The sequence below is a fragment of the Podarcis tiliguerta genome (genome assembly GCF_965153285.1).
Source record: "Podarcis tiliguerta genome assembly, chromosome: 3".
Classification (NCBI taxonomy): Eukaryota; Metazoa; Chordata; class Lepidosauria; order Squamata; family Lacertidae; genus Podarcis; species Podarcis tiliguerta.
In genome coordinates this window covers 63,751,958-63,775,078 of record NC_139536.1, presented here as the reverse complement: position 1 = coordinate 63,775,078, position 23,121 = coordinate 63,751,958, and the positions used below count along the sequence as shown (strand labels likewise).

The 23,121-nt window shown below is 40.9% G+C and overlaps 1 protein-coding gene across 1 annotated transcript in view; it reads left to right on the top strand.

Moving 5' to 3' along the window:
- RSPO3 (R-spondin 3) overlaps positions 1–23,121 on the top strand; it is a 53,052-nt gene that overhangs the window by 13,031 nt on the left and 16,900 nt on the right. The window contains exons 2-4 of the mRNA XM_083435123.1: positions 11,389–11,577; positions 12,549–12,695; positions 15,159–15,356. Of these exons, the coding sequence (XP_083291249.1) occupies positions 11,389–11,577; positions 12,549–12,695; positions 15,159–15,356 (534 nt within the window). The remainder of the gene's footprint in view (positions 1–11,388; positions 11,578–12,548; positions 12,696–15,158; positions 15,357–23,121) is intronic.

The following is a 23,121-nucleotide window of genomic DNA, read 5'->3' as shown; positions in this document are numbered from 1 at the left end:
TGCGCAAGGAGGGCGTAGGCAGCGGAGGACCTCTACTCTAGTCATGGGACGGCCTCACCGCTTCCCCATCTGCCCCCCTTCTCCACTGGTGCTACGCTGATTCTCTTCCCCAGAAGATGGGCTGCCTCTCCCAATCGCGGGATGCTCTCCGGAATCCCTCTGGATTTTGCTCTCTCCCTCCGGCACTGATAGCAGTTCCCTGACAGATATTTTATAGAAATGTGGGGCATGTGACCCCATATCTCTCCAAAATCTGCCCTGGAAGGCTCCACAGAAGAGAGCGTAGAAGCAAGGGAAAATGCTTGTATTGACAGAATGATATCCTTAGTGCTACATTGTTCTACCCATAGTTTGCAGATCTGCTTTAAGCCATGGTTTGCCAATTTGGATGTTGCAATTAACCACATCTAAGTCTTGTAAACCATAATTTGGCATTTCAAGTGAAAGATATGTTCATATGTGAATAATTGTCAACCAATGGCTCCAGCATTGTGATGACTTACATGTGTGACAGCACCAAAAACAAAAAATGAAGAGAACTTAACCTGATTATTTTTGGGTAATGCATTCCTTTTCAGCAGAGGCAGTAATTTGTGCATTCAGCTGTGAGTTATTAAGTGTTAAGCATCTGAGTGATGAGATACCAAATGGTGTATGTGCATGTGTAAATCAGCCCCAAGTAGAGTTACCTTTTCTTTAAAATGGCAATGTAATCAAAACCAGCACTTGAAACAATGAGTATGATCTAATGAAAGTTAAGCTCTTTTAACTCTCATTGATTCTAATAGGAGGGGTGTAAACATGTGCTTAATACTCCCAGTGAAATTAATGTAACTTCACTGAGCTTTATTTTGGCTGGACTGTGCCCAGCAAGAGTGTCTTGAGTGTGGAGGCACTGCTGGACGTCTTGGTCTGCCTCTACACCAAGTGCAGCCACGACTCTCTGCTCCAGAGGGACAGGCTTGTCTTGGACTTTCTCGAGTGGGAATGGACCCCCTGATTACTATGCTGAGTCAACATATCCTTTACCACTGGTGACAGGCCTGAGAGCCCCACTGGCTCCACCATGGCCCACTCACTACACCAGAACCCCAGCTGGCACAGCATTTGGCTGAGCTGTCTTAACAACAGGCATTATGTGTGCTTTATTTTATTATTTAAATTCCAGTTATTTCATTTGACACATTTTCCAGATTTTGAATATATACATCATACATTTCCCAAAACAAAATAATGCAGAACAAAAATCACTTCCTCCAGGACTTCCCAGTCCATCCCCTGTGTTTTAATGAATAGAATGGAAGATAATAAGACATGTGATCGTGAAGAGTGTGTGTACAGACTTGACTGTGCATAGCTCTCGCTCTCTTTTTAGTTGCTATTTTGTTAACGATATTGTTTTATGGATTATTGTGATGCTTGGCTTATTTTTCAGTTGCTGCTTTGTTAATGGTGTTTTATAGATTGCAATTGTTTCGTTGATGATTTGTAATTTTTTTTCTGTGATTCATGTTGTATTCATGATGTTCCGTTCTGTTATTGTTATTTATTGTTTGTAAGCGGCTTTGAGATGATTTTGAATGGAAAGTGGCATAGAAACACAATGAATCAAAATCAAGTCAATTGGATCCGTGTTAGCGACTGATCCAACAGGAAAAAAGCCTGTTTTATCTTGCACTTCAGCATATATTTGGATGTGCTGGAGCTTTTGGAACTGTCTAAGGTTGCTCTCCATCAAAATGACTTGAAATTGTCTAATGCTGATGCTGAAACAACAAAGGAAATACCCCAAGAGCCCGGGGGAAGCAGCTGTAGGGGCATCTGCTGTTTTCACTGTTACATGGGACTCTCCCTGACATATTTTTTACTATTTTTTAAAGTACAATCTCCGTTTCTTATGCCATAAATATATTCCCCATGCTGTAAATAAGTAGCTTGCAAGCATCATAAAGCTGATACAGAAGAATAAATCTTAACTACATAATGTCAGGTCAGAAGTATAAATCCTATCTAATATGCCAGGTCAGAAGGAAAGAATACTTTCAGTGAAAAAAATAGCAAGCACCTTCCAGTAACAGAGCTCTGTGGGGTTTTTTTCCTTCACTCCTCTAAAAATATGCTGCTGCCAATAAGATGATTTGAACGGTCTCATTTTAGAATTTCCAAAAGAAAAATAAACATGCGGACCAGAATTAATTTATAAAATGCTCCAAGGTTTATTTTGGCAGAACACTTTTCAGCAGTGAGATTTTTCTCTCCCCTGCTTTCTTCCAGACATGCACACATTTACTTTCCTCTACTTTTCTTATAAAATGGACAAGTTATTTAGCTGTAATATAATAGAGCAAGACTGTGTATTCTATTTATAGCTAATACAGTGGTACCTTGGGTTAAGAACTTAATTTGTTCTGGAGGTCCGTTCTTAACCTGAAACTGTTCTTAACCTGAGGTACCACTTTAGCTAATGGGGCCTCCCGCTGCCGCAGACATGCGATTTCTGTTCTCATCCTGAAGCAAAGTTCTTAATCCAAGGTACTATTTCTGGGTTAGCGGAGTCTGTAACCTGAAGTGTCTGTAACCTGGATTGTCTGCAATCTGAATTGTCTGTAACCCAAGGTACCACTGTAGTAGAAGCCATGGTTTTTTCAACCTAAGAGGGCTCTCATTTCAAATACAGTGGATTTTGTTACAGCAGGGAACCCCACACCCTTGGTGCTTTAGCCCCAAAAGTCATTACTTTCTGTGGGCCCTGCAATGGGATTCTTGCTCTCATCTTACCAAGAAGTAATTTATAAATTCATTTATTTCCCCTAAATAAATAGGAAATTATGATTTGCCATACCAAAAATATTTCTTTGCTGTTGTCCCTTGTCCTGTTTTTCATGGACAAAGCTATGCTAGGTTAATGCAAATGCCTAAAACCAGTAAGCCATTTTTGAAAGCCTTGGGGACAAAAGTCCACCCAGTTCCCTCCTTCCTGTAAAAGGTGGGGGAGTTATAGCAGGATGCCATAAGTGAACAGCCAGCTACAAGATAGCATTGTTTCTTGGACCTGGTGGGAGATGGGATGCACCCCATTAGGACTGGGAAGAACGTGCTTTTCAGGAACCTTGTCAAAATGATCAAGGAAACCTTCAAACTAAATCCTGTGAGGAATGGAGGCAAAAGCCCAGAGCTGTATACTGAGTCAAGTACAGTGGTACCTCGCAAGACGAATGCCTCGCAAGACGAAAGAGTTTTTTGTTTTTTGAGTTGCTTCGTAAGACGAATTTCCCCATGGGCTTGCTTCGCAAGACGAAAACGTCTTGCACCTTTTTCTTAAAACCGTCAATGCATTCCTATGGGAAACTGTCAATGTGTTTCCTATGGGAAACCGTGCTTCGCAAGACGAAAAATTCACAAGACGAAAAAACTTGCAGAACGAATTAATTTCGTCTTGCGAGGCACCACTGTACTAGGAAGAAGGCAAAAGAAAAAAAGAGGCAGTACAATGGAAGTGGGGCCTGGTAATTTTCAGGTAAATACAACAGCAGGAAGGTGCAATGGCCATGGTCTCTTACGACACAAAATATGGGAAACAAACAGGAAGGATCTGGCATCCTAACCAGGAAATTAAGGTATTACTGAGGTGTGATGAGGGGAGACTCATTCTTGGAACATAGCATCTGAAGGGTATGCCTTGTTCAAAGTGGGAGGGGGGACAGGGAGTCTTATTATATGTAAAGAATGTGTACACCGAGTTCAAATTCATAAATCTGAGAGTGCCTCCACTGGGATCCCCCCCCCCCCCAGTTCTTAGCAGCCCTTCCTTCCTTTCGATGGTGGGAAAAGCATATGGAAGCTCTGGATGGAAGGTGACTTTGGCTCCAGGAAGTCTATTTCTCTTATGACCTCTACACTTACAGATTTGAAAAGGTGTAAGTAACTAAGTAAGTAAGTAAGTTTGAAACTTGATCCCAGGCTTGGCTTGCTACTTGTAAAATTACCAAAATGTAGAGGCCCAATCATAGTGGGAAGATGCCAGCCACTCCTAAATTGAAAATATTAGATAGTTTTACAAAGTATTCCTCTTGGCTCCTGTAGTTTGTATGGATCTTCCTCACTGCATTTTAAATCATGCATGACTGCATTGCTTTCACAAAAATATCACAGTTGAGTGCTGTTGTTGCTCCATAAAGGATGCAGAATTAATAGGCAAGGACTCTGTTAAAATGTTCAGGCAATGGAATGAAAACTTTGGGCAGATTCACTGCACCTTAACAACCCTGACTCTGCATATATTGTACCTTGACCAAATGCATGTGTGTTAATTTGACTGGTAGCTTCTTGGCTCATGTTCTTGACTGATCATCTACCCTGTATATGTACTGACTATGTGTTGCTATCCTTGGCACTAATCTTTGCCTCACTAGTATCCTCCATCTGTATTTTTTCAGGGTTTCCCCCCCTACCCTTCCTCCTTTAGCCTAGATAAATTTACGCATGTTACAAATGCTTAATTCCTTGATAATATACTACAAACATGCATCTTGTGTTTTGTGAGTTTATGTGTAATCTGCAGAGGAGATCATGTGCTTTAGTTAATTGGCTGTACAAATATTTCTAATATTTTGTTTTGTGCATGTGTCACATTGTGCTACTTTGGATCATGGTAGATTGATAGTGGGACCTCATATCTTTGGGGGTCAAGACCTTCTTGTGTTAGAATTCCATCTCTGATTAATTGCTGACAAATGGTGACATCTAGTGCTATGTATTTATTTGCCATTGGAATTAGAACAGTGATATTGCCATACTTTTCTGTGTATTAGACGAGGGTTTCGATTGGCTGCCACTTCAGCAATTTGGCTGCTTTGGATTGGCTGCCGCTTCAGCAATTTGGCTTGCGTTGCTTGCTATTATTAGCATTTGCCAGTTGGGTAAGTGATTTTCGGCATCCCCACCCCCCACAAAAAAATTGCTCAACAGCTTTGGGCCATCTCCCCCCATTTTCTTTAATTTTAGTCCCCAAAAATGGGGGCGTCATACACGGGGGCTGTTATGCATGGAAAAGTACGGTAATTAGAAATGCTTTTCAAATGCCTTTTCTGGTTGTCTTTTAAAGCAAATATTTCATTTGTTTAAATATATGTAATTTTTGTTCTGGCAAATTCTAAAATGTGCTTGTCTGTCCAACATTTGCCTTTCTCAGTTCTGAGAAGGGTTTAGCATAAATAGTCTGAAGGAAGGCCGCTTAAAATTGATTTCTAGACTGCATTTTAATTCAATGTAGACTGCAGCAACCAGTTTACTCTCTCTCTCTCTCTCTCTCTCTCTCTCTCTCTCTATAGGTTTTGGCATTTATATACTGCCAAGTTAACCATGTCCTCTGGGTGCTTCACAACTTTTAAAAGCAATAAAATACAGCTGCAATAAAATAAAAGAATTCTAATCAATATAAAGCCACTATGATGGTGGGTAAGATCAAGAATGATAAAAACAGCACTGAAGTCTGGCCAAGGGAGAAAACAAAATACCCTAGGTCAGAAACAAAAATGTTCTGGCAGAGCAACCCAGACTTTAGCCTGGCAGCAGAGGGTGTGACTGAGCTGTGTACTGCCACCATACCTGTAGTTATTGGTGCTCATGCAGGCTGGGATGGGAGTTGAAGGTGGTGCAGGCAAAAGTCTGATCTGCAGCAATTGAACCCATATTGAGCCTGATGCCGTTACCTAATGGCAGTGGCACTGACTCAGGATCCAGCAGATCCTGGGCTCGCTCAGCCCATTTCCATCTCCAGAACGCTATCTTTGGGGCTTTCCATGGGCTACCATTTCCTGCCAGTGATACTTTTGCCCACCTGCACTTTCAGCACATGGAGTAGGGAGCTCTGCACCATCCGAGTGATGCTAGCAGAGAGCGTTGGAACTATTCTGAGCTTGGCAGATTGTGGGTTTGGATTGCACCCTAATTATTAAATGACCTGCACGAATAGAAGTGTTTTCCCCTGGCACTGAAATGTCTTTATATAGGTTCCAGGCTGCCAGGCAAGCCTTTATGGAGAGAGGGCTTTATAATGGGGCACCACCACTGTAGAGGTCATTTCTCAGGACACCTTTAGTTCACTAAGGGTGGAAATTTGGAGAAAGTCCTCACCTAGTGATGGGAATTTTAAAGTCTGGACAGAATTATATGAGAGGAGGCGATCATTCAGGTATATGGGCCCCAATAAAATTAGGGCTTTAGGGATTAATGCCAGCATTTTGAATTGCAACTGGGACTTAGGGTGCAAATGACAAAACACTGAAGTAATACACTGATAGTTGTCAATGCCCATCAATAATCTCACTACCCTATGTTGAGCCAGATAAAGATTCCAGGCAATTTTGAAAGACAGCCCCACAGAGGAGTTTTTGTAGCCTACACCAACCTAGTGCCTGATGGGAATTGTAGTTCAGACCATCTGGAGGACACCAGGTTGGCGAAGACAGTTTTGCCGAATAACATTTCCACTTGTCAGGAGTGTGGTTTCAGTAATCCATACAGCTCCTTGTCTTTTTTTACGGTTAACAAAAGCAAAACAAACCATGTAAAGCTCCAGAAAACCATGCAAAATAATTCAGTTTGCATAATTTTCACAGATAAGGAGGCGCCTGGGAGTGAATTTTTTAGAGGGAGTTTCTGCTAATGTGGCTTGCGTAACAGTCTACAGCTGCCACATATTTTTTACTTGGTTTCCATCTTGCAGAATTTGGGTTTCCTTGTTGCAGAATTTTGTTTTTCTGACTGCAATTTTATGCACCCTTGCCCAAGAATAATTCCCATTAGTGTAGAGCATACGCTGGCTTTCACGAGACTGGGAAATCACAGCCAGTTGAGCTAAAGTCAAGATGGTAAACCATGCCTGTACTTGGACCCACCAATTCAAACATAGCCATATATGGTGGGTCCCAAGGGCTTGCTGAAAGTTTCTTGTTTAGGTTGCCTGTCTAGGGCTTCAAAAACAAATGGGATGTCAACAAGCACCAAAAAGGCTGTAATACATGGCTGGTGAGCTGTGTTCAGTTTGGTGGGTCACAATTTGTGTAGGCATGCAATAAATTTGAGTGACTACATTAAGTCTTGTTTCTTAACAGTGCAGGCAGTGCTATAACTTCTAAGATGGAATTATGGGCTTTTTGTAGTTTATATTCTCTGGGATGGGGGAAAGGGGAATTTAAATATGCTCCTGCTGTTTTTCCCCCTGTGGTTTCTATTTCTTAAAAAGCCTGTGTGACATTAAAACGCTTGCCTCAAAAGGCTGTATGAGAAACTTGCTACTGTAGTTGTGTAAAGCTGATGGTATGAACTGAATGATCTCTGTACAGTTTGAAAGCTGATGAGCAAATAGGCAGCGTTACTAGCCAAATAGCTAAACTCAGCTTTTGGTTACATTAATACATACTCAGTGACTTCTCAGTATTTCCTACAAGTGCATTTTTTGGTATTGTGCAAATTATCAGTGGCAGCTGTAAAATCTGGCAAGATGCTAGGGTTAATTGTAACTATATATTTAGGCCTAAATAAAGTCTGTGGGAAAGTTCCATGCAATTTTCATTTGCATAAGGCCTGTAGTTTGATTGCATAGTGGAGCCTTCCCAAACAGGAGCTTTCCATAGCCTAACATTATAGTCCTGGTTCAGACCTAACAGGAATCCATTGTTTGCCGCTCTGTTACCTTAGGTGGGTACATTTCCCGCGCCCCCCCCCCCCTATTTTGGACAGCAGAGGATGAGATCAGAATTTTCCATTTCCATTTTTAAACATACCACAGTTCCCATACGGAAGTCCCAATTTGAAGAACCATGATTTGATTAAACTCCAGTTTGTTATAATCAGCCAGGTTTAAACTGTGGCTGAACCACTACATCTGAACGAGACCAAACACTTTAGAGCATGACTGAAAAGGCATCACAGTCAGGATCTGAATAATGTATTTGATCAACTAGTTCCCTAGGCCAAAAGGCAATTTAGATGTTTTTCATGAGTAGCAGCAACTCTGCATTTCACATAACAAACTGCCTATAAACCTGGAATCTCAAAAGTAGGTTGTGATTTGTGTGTTGCCCAGTCAAAAGTTTCAATGTGTGCATGCAAGTCCATGGGACTCTTACGAATCCCAAACCATTTGTATAGGCATGAGTGACTAGATAATCATAGGAATCTGTTATGGCAACAAAGGGTAGGTGTATTTTGCTTTGCATGTCAGAACAATTAAAGATCCCCACAATGCCATCTTGAATGTTCACATTCTTAAAGGGGTACCACCAGAAGAAGCTGGCAGTAAATAATAGGACCGCCCTTGAAAACTGGATATTTTAACACAGCCAGTTTGTATGATGTGTGTTGAGCGAAAGGAATCACAGCCAGTTGCACCACCTGTCAGGAGCACAGTCCTGCCTCTGGGTGCATGTGCACAAATTGATCTCTCATTTGAATAGTAGGTACGTGTAGGGGGGAAACCCCAATGTTAATAGGGACAAAATGTGCAATTAATATTCTGTTCCTCCACAATTCATGGCTGGTCAGATTGTCTGAGCCCAGCCCATAGAAGTTAATAACTTCCATAGTCCTCACTGTAGGGAATTCATTATTTTATTCCATAGTCCCTTTATTATTGTAGGCTCTTTTTTCTTGCATGAAAGAAAGGTAATCATACAGTCTGCAGTCTTCAATTATAAGAAGTATCAGATTTTATAGACCTCTTGTCTGAGTAGAACAGGGTCAGATTGGATTGAGAGTGAAAAGTAAGTTGCCTTTGCCAGTAACAATGGTAATTATTTCTAGAAATTAGTGCCTTTCTTGGGGAGTATTGTTATGTCATGTGGATTTTCCATTCAAATAAACCTCAAGGTACATTGACCCCTGTGGAATTATTTGCATTCTTTCCTGAACTGATCTATAAATATAGGAGAAACTAGATGGTATATTGGAGGAGGGGGGGAATCTTTCATTCAATATGAAAATAATTATTATGCTTTTATATTATATTATTATTACCATTATTTTTATTTATTTATTTTAAACCAACTGGATTAAGCTCAAACCAGTTGTCATTCATGTGGCTAATCAAAGCTATTTCTATTGTGGTAAAGAAACTTAACAGACTGAATAAGTTTTGCATACTTCTCTGGTAGATTTTCTCTTGGAACATTTCTCAGCAAATTCAAGATCCCAGTTTTCATAGCGCAGGTTTAGGTGTTTGACCTGTTACCGAAGAACAGACCCATTTTGCCTGATATATTATTTGGTCTTTAACATTTCGTACTCGGACTGCATACACCCGCCCCAAAGCCACATCTGATTTAGCACCTGATTTGGTGGTTCAGACCAGCCTGACCTAACCTGGAACAATCTGAACCTGACCCAACCCCTGGATCCATATCACGATCTGGAGAAAATAGATTGTCGGAAATCGCACTTACTTGTATTGGGAAATCCAAAATGGTCACATCTTTGCAAGACTGGGAACCTGCATTGGAATCAGATATACTAAATTTTATAGAACAAGTTAAACCTGGAAAACCTCCAGTTTAGTTTTTATTCCATTTGAATTACTCTACTCTTATGCTGATTGGTGTATCACAACTCTCACCAGACTATTTACCCACAATGCTAAATCTGGCCATGTCCCCCTTAGTGGGTTCAAAGCAGTGGTGGTGCCAGTTTGTTTAAATGGCTCCAAATTGCACCCAGTGAATTACAGACCAATAAGCATATTGTCAACCACTGGAAAACTGTATGCCATACTGTGGTGCCTCTGGATACGAATGGGATCCATTCCGGATCGCAACCTGCGTCTGTGGGTCGCGATTCGCTGCTTCAGCGCATGTGCGTGACGTCATTTTGACCGTCTGTGCATGCACGAACGGCGGAACCCGGAAGTAACGCGTTCCATTACTTCCGGGTCGCCACGGCGCGCAACCCGAAAGCACTCAACCTGAAGCATATTTAACCCGAGGTATGACTGTACATTGAAATTGTGTGTTGCTGAAGTGGATCAATATCTTGGAAGCTGAACAAATTGCTTTTCAAAAACGCTGTTTTCAATATTAAACAGCAACGTTTGTAAGTTTAGTTTCAGTGATATAGTCTTCAGAATTGTTTAGGCTCAGAAGGACAGTGAAGAAAGTATACATATTTGAACCTTCTCATTTTTAGGTCTCATTGGTGATGATTATGCATACATATGCAATGTGGAGAAGACAATAGGTTATTCTTATTGATTTTTCTTCTTTCATGTCTTGTGATGTTCTTCTTGGATTGGTTGAACCAAGTATTGTTTTAGAGCTGATTGCAAACTTAGTTCAAGGTTTGTTTTTTGTACATAGGCAATAACAAAAGCAAGATTGCAAAAACCAGGTGAACCAAACAATAAAATAAGTAAGCCAAAACACAACAAATTACAAAACAATTAAATTTAAAATTAAAATATTCTTAAAACAACATAAAACATTCACATCTGCATAATATTGCTTTGATTTCTCTGTTGTCAATGCAAATGAAGCTACTTTTTCTATACTGTGACTATTTTTGCTTTTCAAAATGACTCCTCTGTGAAGGAACTCTTCCTCGTGTCTGTTATAAAACTCCAGCATGTTCTAGGTCACATGTTCAGTTTACGTAAGGCATTGGATAGGCCTTTTGGGCTTCACCATTGCCTCAAATGAAGTAAGACTGCAATCTGAACATCCCCACAGTATGAGATATAGGAAAGCAATAGGTAACACTGATGGTTTTAATAGTAGTATAATAATCTACTATTATTGTTCCTCTCAGTAGTAAGGTTTTGCAAAACACAGAATTCCCTAGAGCACAGTTTGGGGGGGGGGCAAACTTACTGGATCAGTGGATAAAGATTAAGGCTGTATTAGTCTCTCTTTTTAAAATTGAAATATTTATTCAAAAGTTACAATACAGCTTTGTCCACTTGCCATAATATCACAGAATGATCCAGTCCTCAATCTACTTACTTGGGAGTAAGGTCTAGTTAACTTATTGGAAGGTATATAATTTAGTAAGACTTATGAATAACCATCACATGTTCTTAAGGTTGCAATCCTACAGACACTTCTTTGAAAGTAAGCCTCATTGCGCACAACATATTATTCCAAGTAAACATATATATGTTCAGGCTGCTGGTATATTTTGTTATTTTTCTCTTTTTTCATAAGGATTGCAGAGCTTTATTTTGCACGAGAGTGATACTGTTAATCATAGTAAAGAAATAATGCCCCTTGTGAAATGTGGGGTTCCAAGCTGCAGAAAACCCCCAAAAACCCTAATGAGGTTTCAGCAGAAGATTTATGGATTACGGAGATGTTATCTAGCTAACTCCCCTTTGTTTGTTTGTGTTACTTTTCTTCTTAGTGAATCTCGATATGAGCCAAGATTGCCAAGGATGTGCAACATGTTCCCAGTTCAATGGATGCTTAACATGTAAACCTCGACTCTTTTTTTTCCTGATGAGGAGTCAAATTAGAGAGATAGGGATGTGTTTTTCATCCTGCCCCAATGGATATTATGGACAACGGTACCCAGAAAGAAATGAGTGTAAAAGTAAGTTGAAGGAAAAGTTGCAGCTACTCTTTTTATGCTGTCTTGTGAACTCTTGTCATGGATATGAGCCACTATTCCAACGCTACCCCATCAGATAGTCCACTGGCAATGGGCTCCTCTGTTGTGTTGCTCTCTTCTTGACACCACCTGCTTCTCTGTCAAACCTGGGGGGGCAGTGGGGATCTCAATGACTTACCATCCATTTACTTCAGAGTAGAGTGATGGCCAGCCAAATTCCCAGTCTCCACCAGGGAGCTCCAGTCCTTCACCTCTCCTGATCTCCTTTTAACTTAAAGTTAGTAATGTAGCTAAGCATAACCCTCAATGTTAGAAGAAACTGGTACAGCCCAGGAATCCAGTTTATTTGAGTTTGTCTAAGGGAGAGAAAGCAGTGGCTATGCACAGTGAAAATAAAATGCTAAATATCGGTCTCTCCTAGGGTACAATCTGTTGGCTGGTTGTCTTGCTATTTAAAAAATAAAATAAAGTAGCATAATATTTAAATGTTTGTTGTGTTGTTATTAATGATTATGGTAGGAATGATGAAAGTTTTTTAAAGCCTCATTTTAAAAGAGATGTAAAACTACAGTGGTAGTATGTGGGTGATGGGTTTTGTGATGTTGCAAAGTGGCAGGACCTGTTTCCTTGAACCTTGATCCTGGATAGAAAATTATACAATGGGACATAGTATGTTGAGTGTGCTTCCACAGAGGCTTAACCACTCAAAATGATTCTGTCTGTATGCACCAAGCTTTATAGGCTAGCCACACTGAGAAGCAGAAAGATCATGGGCCAGCCTAGAGCTATAACTGTCAGTCCTTCCAGCCAGATTCTTCTTGCAATGGGGTTGACTCAAGCATCTTCAGTTGCTGATCCCTAATGGATACAAACTCTGTCTTGTATATGGCACCACACTAACTTAAGTAGATCATGGCACACATGGCAGTAATTGCTTATTTCTCGCCCTTCAGAATGTAAAGCTGACTGTGAAACCTGCTTCAATAGAAATTTCTGCACAAAGTGTAGAAATGGGTTTTACTTACACCTTGGAAAGTGCCTTGGAAACTGCCCTGACTGGCTGGAAACCAACAATCACACTATGGAGTGCAACAATATTGGTGAGTAAGCTGTCTGTCCCAAAAAGCTGTACCCAGTACATCATTTGTGGAATATAGTCTCTGTTGGTTTTTGCTTAGACATGCAGTTTAAATCTTGCAACGGGGAAATATTCACAAATAAAATGTTTGTACTTCAGAAAAGGGGTTTCCCACCTTTGTAGACATTTGAAAGATTTTTTTGGGGGGGGAGTGTTCTGTGGACTTACTTGTTATGATGGTTGTCATAACTTTTTGCTGTGGTTGTATGAGTATGGTGGAGGCCTGCTGGTGTATGGTAGTATTCCTGCTAGTGGATCCTAGTTGAAATACAGTAAACTGAGTGTTTCAAAAGCATGGTGGGATGGGATGCACTGGATCCCAAGCCAGTGTTACAGACGTTGATCACCAACATCAGACTTCATCAAGATCACTGTGCCAGCTTGGAACTCACAATGGGGTGAAGCCTGGTTGCCCTGCCCCCTCCCTAGATTTTCTGCTACTGCCACCATGAGCAGCCTAAATCCTAAAATACCAATTCATTTCAAAACATAATACCACAACCCAAATAAATAATTCATTTTTTTTCAATTCTAACAGTTGTGCCATTTTAAACTCACTATATAATATGTATATGTATATGATGTATATGTATATTTATGTGTGTGGGGGGGAACCAGTGGCCTATCAGATGCTTTAATTTCATTTCACTTTTAATTTGCATACCACCTTTCTATACACAATGTGGTTTACAAGCTGGAAAAAAAGCAGATAATAGAAGAACACACCCACTTATAACAATTCAATACGAATGTTGTTGAACTCCCAACTTCCTTCAGCCTCAGCCAGCATGGCCAGTGGTCTGGCATTATGGGAAATGAGCAACATCTGGGGGAGGGTGCCACATGTTCCTCACCCCTGTGTTAAAATACATAAACCAGAGTCAGGTATGACAAAACTTTCTGGCGCAGTTTATTATTACAACCAGCAACCAGTTCCTCAAAAGTGCCAAGTGCAGGAAGTGGCAATCAGATTTCTTAGACCCTGTAGTAGATGATCTGTCTCACATGCCCCACTGTGTATTATTTCCTGGTGCAGTTCTTAAAAGCAGCAACAGAGACAGGGTTGCTGTTCATTCTCTTCCCCTTTGCTCTGGATGCTCCCAGTGCTTCCATACAGTTCAAGTGTATCTATTTTTTATGTGTGCATTCATATTTTGACACATGAAATTATGTCTACATCCTCTATAAGACATTGCAAGTGTTTAGTCAGAGATGACTGGTCACAACTTGGATCCATTCAATGGCCTCGTTCTGCAAGAACCATGTTTATTTGACCAATGCCTAAATCTGTACATAGGAATCAATTCAGCCAGTGCTACTTTCCAAGGAAAGCCTATTCGTTTAGTTCAAGCTTTTTCTTCTTAGGAGTTGTGTTTACTAGATTACATGCTTAGCATATTGATTCAAGCTTTCTGCTGCGAGCAGGTGTGACTCTCACCAAATTAACAGAATCACACCTCAGAAAGCCCATGTTAATATGTCTCAAAGAGTACAGAACATATCAAGTTATGTCTAATCACACTGATGTGCTAAAGCCATCACTATAAAGTTACCATTAGTAGTAGGACCTCTGTTGCTGAATCTTGCATCTTACATTTATCTGAAATACTTGAATGATACAATACTTGTTTGGCAGCTAACTATTTGCTAAGCTGTTCAAGTTGTCTCACTTAACAGCACTGAAAACCCAGTGTCATGCTAGGTGATGGTTTCCAACTGGCCCAAACAGATGATCTTGCATCAACCAATGAACTACTAGTCACAATGGCTACTACCCACAATGCCTATGTTCTACCTCCACTGTGCAAGCCTCTGAATACTAGTTGCTGAGAATCACAGGTGGGGAGAGAGCTGTCGCACTCAGGATCTGCTTGTGGGTTTCTCATGGGCTTCTGGATGGCCACTGTGAGAATAGCATACTGGGGCGGATGGGCCTTTGGCCTGATCTAGCAGGGCTATCCTTATGTTAAGCTTTCTGCAGCATGGAGACAAACATTACCACTTACTAATGTTTGTGGATCAGAATGCTGCTAATGGCACAGAAACAGACGAAAGTGAAAAAGTTGGCAGTGCTACTCCATGAAATTGCCCTTAGCTTTTACACTCTGATTTGAGCAAGCACCTCATATGAAACAAGCCTTTGAGAAAACATACATTCAAGATCATAAAGATTAATTTTCTCTAGACCTCTGACGCACATGTAGATTAAATATGTGATGTGCAAGGTGTGAAAAGAATATATTGTGTAAGTTCTGCATAAATTTGGGGCTATTTGGCCATACTTACTTGCTTTCTTTAAAAAAAAATTTTTATTAAAGATGTCTCTCTCTCTCTCTCTGTGTGTGTGTAACAAAAAACTACATATAGCGTCTCCGCTTAAAATTTATAGAGGCCATACTTAATTTATGTCATATTTTTGTTGCAGTGCATTGTAAAGTTAGTGAATGGAGCCCATGGAGTCCATGCATGAAGAGAGGGAAAACGTGCGGTTTCAAAAGGGGGAATGAAACGAGGAAAAGAGAAATCTTACAACTTCCTACTACAAAGGGCAAACCATGCCCACATACAACTGAGACAAAAAAATGTGTTGTACCGAAAACGAGATGCCAGACAGGACAAACAGGTACTTGCGATCATTATTCTTTCATATTTTTGAACTGATGAATACCAATTCCTTATAAAGGCGTGATTTCGTCAGAATTTTTGTTGGGGCTTAATAGTACTTTGGTTTGAGAAAATCCTAAAACTTGGCATGTTGGGAATGTTGACTCATGATTTTCATTCCTTTAAACAAGGTTTGTTTAAACAAGGTATTATCCGGAAGCTGTAAGAGTCATTTATGCCATTATGCCATTCCTCAGTTGTGACACTTGGAGTTAAGTCACTGTTTAAACAGTCTGGCAGAGGAAGATTGGAGAATGAAAATAGCTAGATATTCTGAATGCAATATTAGCTACAGTGTTTACAAGTTGTGAGTAGCTGAATACGATGACTAACCAAGCAAGCCGTTACTCCAAGTATGGTCCAATTATACCGGATGGTGTGGGGTGCAGGGAGGATATAAGCCGCTGCAGCAGCAGGGCAGTGCCTGCCATATCCTTTCCTGATCCAGAACAGGAGGAAGAAAACACACAACTCCCCAAAGAACAGAATGGAACAACAGTGACAACCACTATGTGCATAGGAGCACTGCCCCCAATATTGACTGGTGCAGGGATGTTGCGGCAGTGTCATGGAGTGAATGTGACAACATTATGGCATTGCCTTCATGATGGAAACAATGCATTCAGTCACAGGGAAAGCTTGCCAGCCTCCCCCCTCCATGATGCCACAGCAACATCCCCACTCCTGCACTCCACAAGCTCTCACTGCTGAGTCAACAGCAGGACCATAAAAGCCCCGCAGGAAGGGGTTTGAGTCACACCACCCACATTTGAAGCTTTTCGACTGCATACCACAAAGGAAACAAAGTTGTATAGGACACAGCCTCCCTATACAGTAGATGTTTTGGATGGAGGCCTGCCGAAAGAGTTCAGAAGTCTTTCTGTGGAAAGTGGGGAGAAATGAGCTTTTTGCCAGGCAGAAAACTGGGGCTTGCAGCAAAGAAAGCCACAAACATACCCCCTGTGGGATAGCTTCCCCAAAACTCAGTGCATAGGGCATGGGGCATGCAAACAGGTTGGATTTCAAGGACGACCATAGGGAATGCCAAGAAGTCCCACTCAGCTTTGGCATTTCTAGCCAGCAGCAATCATGTCAGAGACAAACAATAGGAAGCTGCCAGGACTTCCTACCACAAACTTCACACCACAAACTCCACAAAGAAACACCCAACTTCTTCAGCCACAGCAGTCAACTGAAGGCAGATACATATTATGACATTCATGGAGAATGTCTCAGCTGCAATATGACCAATACATAAACCAGGATGACCATGGCTGCAGAAGGCGGCCTAGCTCTGTGGAACAGCTCAGATGTTACATGCAGGAGGTTCCTGGTTTAATCTGGGAGAGGAGCGCCTCCTGGAAGAGAGTTCCCAACACACAGTGTCCCAGAGAGAGTCGTTTCTGTGCTAATCAAGGTGTGCTATGTGAGACAGTAGCCTAATTCATGTATAGACCAACCAGCCCTTTTGGCAACCATTGTGATCAACCCTCCCCTGCCATTTTGCCTGGTAGACTAGCCACACTAGATAGCAGGCCTAATCATTTATCACTTTCCCCTTGCCAAATAGTAGTGGCAGCCATCTATTTGTGTGTCATGAGAGGTCTAGCTGTTTGTGCCAAGTGCTCCCTTTGTATGTAAAGTGCCCTTTCTCTATGGATTCCATTGTCAGAATTCTTCTTTGTGTGCTCTAAGTGTTCATGATATGTGAGGCCAGAGAGATATAGCCCCATGCCAAATGCTTTGTCATCTGAGTTATGGCCTTTGTTGGGGAGTTTATAGACAAGTCTTATGGGTTGTGATTGAGTGCATAGTTATGCCATATTCTATATTCTGTTGTAATGATGTGGATGGGGCAGTGGGCAGTAGGTGTAACCCTGAAATAAGTTTTATAGATGGAATTGTTGTTATCCCAACTCTGTGATCGCCTAAAGTTTCGCCATTGTTGAAAACATACTTGAGGTCTGAAGAAATATGGGATTTGGTGTAAGCATGGTCCTCTCCTGTCCTTCCCATGTATCCACCTGTTTTGGTTGCTACCCCTACTTTCCTAGGTCGTATGTAGAAAACTGTGATGTTGCTAACTATAGCCAATTGAATTGACTGCTGCATGTCCTATATAGTCGTTTGGTGACACTCTTTTTTTCTTTAGAGTGGTGCTTTCATGAAAATATCCCTTTGTGTGTGATGTGTTTTTAAAAAGGTGGGGTTTTTTGTCTTAGTATTTTTTAAAATTCTGTCTTGTGTTGTTTTGCATTTATTTATTTCATAAAATTTACACACCTCTTGATTGTTTTAAAAAAACTTAAAGCAGTTTACAAAAAGAATAAAACAATAAAATTATTGGTAAAGATGGTTAAAAGCAACTATTTAAAACATTTTTTAAAAAAATCAAAATCAGTGATAAAATATGTTAAAACACACATCAACATTCTACATACAGTATATGTGGAGGTTTGCCTAAACAAAATGTCTTTAACAGGCACCCAAAAGAATACAGTGAAGGTGCCTCCCTGGTGTCAATATGTATTAACGTAGAAGACTGTTAGCTGCAAGCCAGGTCTCAGAGAACTCAAAAGTTTAAGTCAGAGTGGGGACACAACCCAGCCCACAGCTATGATATAACAGAGCAGTTGTGGATCAGAAGATGGCCAGGCCTGCCAAGGGTCATTGCAACAGCTTCCACCACTCACAGTTAGTGTCGAAGGCTGTTTTATGAATGCTGGACCATGTGGTATCTGGATCCTTATTGTGCCTGGTTATAATAAGGGAGAAAAGGAAGAGTAATAAGCAGAACACAGTGCTGTGTACTGCAGTGCTATACAGCACAGTTGATTTGTGGACCACACCCTGTAAAAGTTTTATATGCCTTCCTGTTCGTCTGATCTCTTTTCTACTAAACCACAGTACCTTTTAGTTCTTTTTCATTGCTTTATCCTTCCTGCCCCACTTAGTGACTTGCATGCTGCAAACTGGTTTGATATGCGTAATTCTAAAGGGATCCCAACAGCTCATTATATTAATGTGATTTCCAGAGATATTCTAGATACGTTAAGGAAGTATTTGCTATTTAATGACTCCGTTAACTTTCCATTGATTTTTCACTTCTAAAAATAAATGCACATTAGCAATCTTCACTTTTTGCAAATGGCCTTGGTTTCTACTGGCTAGCATGTAAATTTCAAAGTTGTTTGCAAGAAACCAGTGTTATGTATTCACACATTTTATGATGTGTCTGTTCACCTGAATGAGCCAGGAATCTATTTTATGGGATATGCCTACACGTCCAATTATCAATAACTTTTCGTTAGGTACTATTGGGGAACTTTAAGAGAATATGAGATGATAAACTTCTAAAATACAATAAGCTGTAGTGAAATATTTCACTTGACCTTAACGGCTATAGAATCCAGCACTACAGGATAGTTCAGAGATGGTGTGAAAGGATGGGCAAAAAGAGGCAGCCTAGTGCAAATGAGACTGTTGTCCTCTTCCATTGGCCATGAGTGGTTATAGATATATAGCTGGATCGAGGTGTCAACATGCACCTGCTTCCTACATATGGCTCATCTTTTGCCCATATGTAGCCCACAGGGATTCAGTTGGAACACTTTTAATTGGAAGAGGCTTTATTCAAAGCCACAGACTTTTGAAATATCTTTGGGAAACTTTTCACATTTACTTGTCTGCCAAGGGTTCTTTATACATTGCAGATAGTTCTGGATCATATTTTAGGCCACATGCATTGTACTGGACAGCCCTGCTAGGACTCATCCTTAACCTTATGTGAACTGAATCTGGGAGCAAAGTCTGGAACACACCCAGCCAAAGTGGAAAATCTTCAATGGTGAACAGGATGTCTTTCATGAAAGCTTGCCTACTATTCTTGCCTTTCCCACTGAGGAACTACAGATATATTTCCAAGCAATCCTGGGGACACAGTTTGCAAACCCACGTATTTGAGTGATCTAATGATGGAAGGCATACCCTAACATCTCTCTGGTGAAAATAGGGACATCCCATTACATAATTATAATTTTACTATTTATACCCCACACATCTTACTGGTTTCCCCAGCCACTCTGGGCAGCTTCTAACATATATAAAAGCATAATAAAACATTAAACATTAAAAAAACCCCAACCCTTCCCTATACAGGATTGCCTTCAGGTGGCTCGGGTGTCAGATAACTCCATACCGTCCAACATTTATCCAATGAAAATAGGGATGTCCTAAGGAAAAGTGGGACAAACCGGGATGGCTTCTCTAAATCAGGGACGTCCCTGGAAAATAGGGACACTTGGAGGGTCTGGGAAGGGTTTTTTTTTTTTTTTTTTTAATGCCTTAAGTTATGTCAAACATTTGAATTCATATAAAGATTTCATTTGGTTTTGAAGAGAGGAAGGCCAAAATTTTGGCCACATCTAATAGTTTTATTTATTTTTTCAGATCAGTTCATCCATCCCTAATTAGTATATCTGTCCATGTAGTGCATCCAACATATTTGTAGACCGGATCTGATAAATATGCAGTTGACTCTTGTATATACAGAGTCCAGTCGGACGTCCTGTTGGGCTTTCAGTAGATTTCCTAGAACACTGTTTAGCTAAAATTCACAAAGCCATTCCTCAGTGTTAGTGTTGCTGTGGTTTTAGATGAAGACAATGTAACACAATACCAGCAGGCTCAAAGAATTAAGCAATTAAATTCCTCTTATTTACGCCCACTCTCATACCACACAGATTCGGACATCAGTGAAATGCAATGAGTTGCAAAGAAAAGTGGGCTGCTCATTTAGCGTTCCTGTGGGACACGTTGTTGCAGAGTTCATCTCTGTTCACTTTTCTTTGTTTATGAGCAAAGATTCAATTAACATTCTGTGAAACTGCTCCAGAGAAAAACAACAGAAGCAGCATAATGCAGTTTATTAAAAGAGAAAGAGTTTTCAATTCTGTGCACATGTGCCCTGGAATAAGATGCCTTGCTCGGATGTCAGACAGACTTCTGAATAAATATCCTAACTAGGCATAGGTTAGGCTGAATATGAAAGAGGGTACAAAATATTTTACAGGCTGACATACATATGCAAAAAAGTTAAACCAGAGTACTTCTGATAATAATCCAAAGCAATCAAGTCCCACTGACTTTGGCTTCCATCGAAGTATTTTGGTGTTACCACTGAACAGTCTTTTACCAACCAAAATTTATGTTGGCGGTATGATTTGAATTCATGAATTTATAGTGAGTTTCAGAAACATTCAAAAATGTGTCTGAAAATTGCTGTTATATAGTTTTTAAGTATGTTTGCTGTGAGCATGCTACAATATTATTCTGGAAGCTCTTTCATTCCTACCTACCAATATGATTACCGCACTTTTCCGTGTGTAAGACGAGGTGTTTTTTTACTCTAAAATAATGTTCAAAATCAGGGGTCATCTTATACGTGGATAGTGCTGAGGGGGGCGGGCGATTAGTTACAGCCGCGAGCAGGAGCTTGTCAGCAGCGATAGGGTGGGTGATTGGTGGCTGCGGCAAGGGCTGCTTTGGATTGGCTGCCGCTGCGTCAATTGGGTTGGTGATTGGTGGCTGCGGCAATGGCTGCTGTGGATTGGCTGCCGCTGCGTCAGTTGGGCGTGCACTTGCCAGCTGCTGGTTTATGGCTTCTGTGACGCATGCAATTGGCAGCATTTGTCAGTCTGGTGAGTGATTTTTGGCACCCCCCCCCCAAAAAAAGCTCAACAACTCTGGGCCATCTCCCCCCATTTTCTTAAATTGGATTCCCCCAAAATAGGGGTCGTCTTATACATGAGGGCATGTTATACATGGAAAAATACGGTATGTCATGCCTGCAGGTTTGGATATCTTTTGTAGATAAGAAATGCCTTCTCTTTTACAGAGGGTATTTTTGGCTTTTAGTATTATTTTACATTGTTTTATTATTAGTATAATCAAGGGGAACAAGCTAAGGTTGCTTTTTTTAAAAGCTGTGATTCAACAGCTGAGGACTCACATAGGCGTTTTGGGAACCACTAACTAGAAACATTGCAAGAGGTTGCCCCAGGTTCAAGAAGAGAGCCTCATCAGAACCTAGGCATCTTCCTCTTGTAGTTTCCTATCAGATTCCAGCATGGTAATGATGATATTATAACTACAGTGGCCAGTGGCAAAAGAGGAGCACATTCACACACCTTATATAGATTAAGTTAGAAGAAGGAATTTCAGCAGGATTCTACCCCCAGTCAGTCTCAAAGTGCCCTCTGACAGTTTACCAGGTAAATAAGGGCCTTCTGTGGGTGCCACCCTGTGAGGTGAGGTGGGTTGGTATCTGGAAGAGGACCTTCTCAGTGATGGCAACACAACGATGTGTGTTGGAAAGTATGCCTGGTGCCTACTTTGTTGTCCTTTTGGTGCGAGGAAAGGGCAATCTTCAGCCACTATGACTTCTAAATCATTTTAGCCCTGCGGATTGCCATTATCTGGCAGCAACCATTTTGCTATGTGCTTGGGCCCCACACACATTGGCAGAGCATGCATAAGCCCATCCCATTGTGTTCCACCTTGTTCTGCCCCTGTTCTGCCCTCTTCCAAGTCCCAAAAGACCCATGCATCAGCAGCAGCGCGTCAATTGGGCGCGAGGAAAATGGTCGCTGCCTGTACTTGTATTTTAATTTGATTTTTCTTCTTTTGATGTAATCTGTCTTGGAAGTTTCTTTGGAAGGGCAGTATAGGCATTTCTATACTTACAGAATGTTCTGAAGCCTATTCTCAGGATCAGCCTTCAGTTCTGGATTATATGACAGCGTGTTTCTCTCTTTTGGAAATATCGGCAGCCTTTATTGGGCACCTCTTACTAAGCAAACAAGGGTCCATCTCTCTCTCTGCACTGAAGGATCTCAAGCAACTATGCCTGCTGCTCCTTTCTCTGCCCTTCCCTTCTGGCAACCTAAGCTGTTCTCCTTCAAATATAGTTTTGCATGCAAAAGAGACCATGTTAGTCCCCAGCAAGTCCAGAAGTGTTTGGGAAAGTCTCCTTGGCTGAACCCTCAGACAGCTGCTGCCAGACAGAGGAGACAATACCGAATTAGATGGGCTACTGATCTCAGTAGGGATAAAGTTGTTTCAACCCAAAGTGGCATAAGTTGAGTGAGTGAATAGCCAGAACTGGATATGACCCACAGCTGTCCAAGATTTTAAAACATAAAAGGGATTGTGCAAAACCTTTCGTCAACACAACTCAGTTCATATAACTAAGATACACTTTCATTTGGCAGTATGATTTCAGCATGTTAATTATAAGATCTTCATTTGGCATTTAGGGAAGATCCACATCATGCACTTGAAGTGCATTCAACATATATTAAAAGCACAAGACATCCCCCACCCACCCCCAAATCCTGGGAACTGCAGTTTACCCCTCATAGACCCACAATTCCCAGGACCCTTAATAAACTACAGTTCCCAGAATTCTTTGTAGAAAATAATGAGCTTTAAATGTATGTTGGATGTGCTTCAAATGTATGCTGTGGTCCTGTCTTTATGTACTTTATTTACTACTAATATTCTCTGCCACTGTTTTGCTCTAGCCCAGTATTCCCTGTATTGGAAAAGGGTGTGTGGACAGAACGCAGCATTGCCCTGGATTATTCTAGTGTGTCAGGAGTGTACAGTGCATAGTGCAGCAGGAGTCTTGGATGGCAAAGAGTTAGGTGCAGCTCAGAGCTACA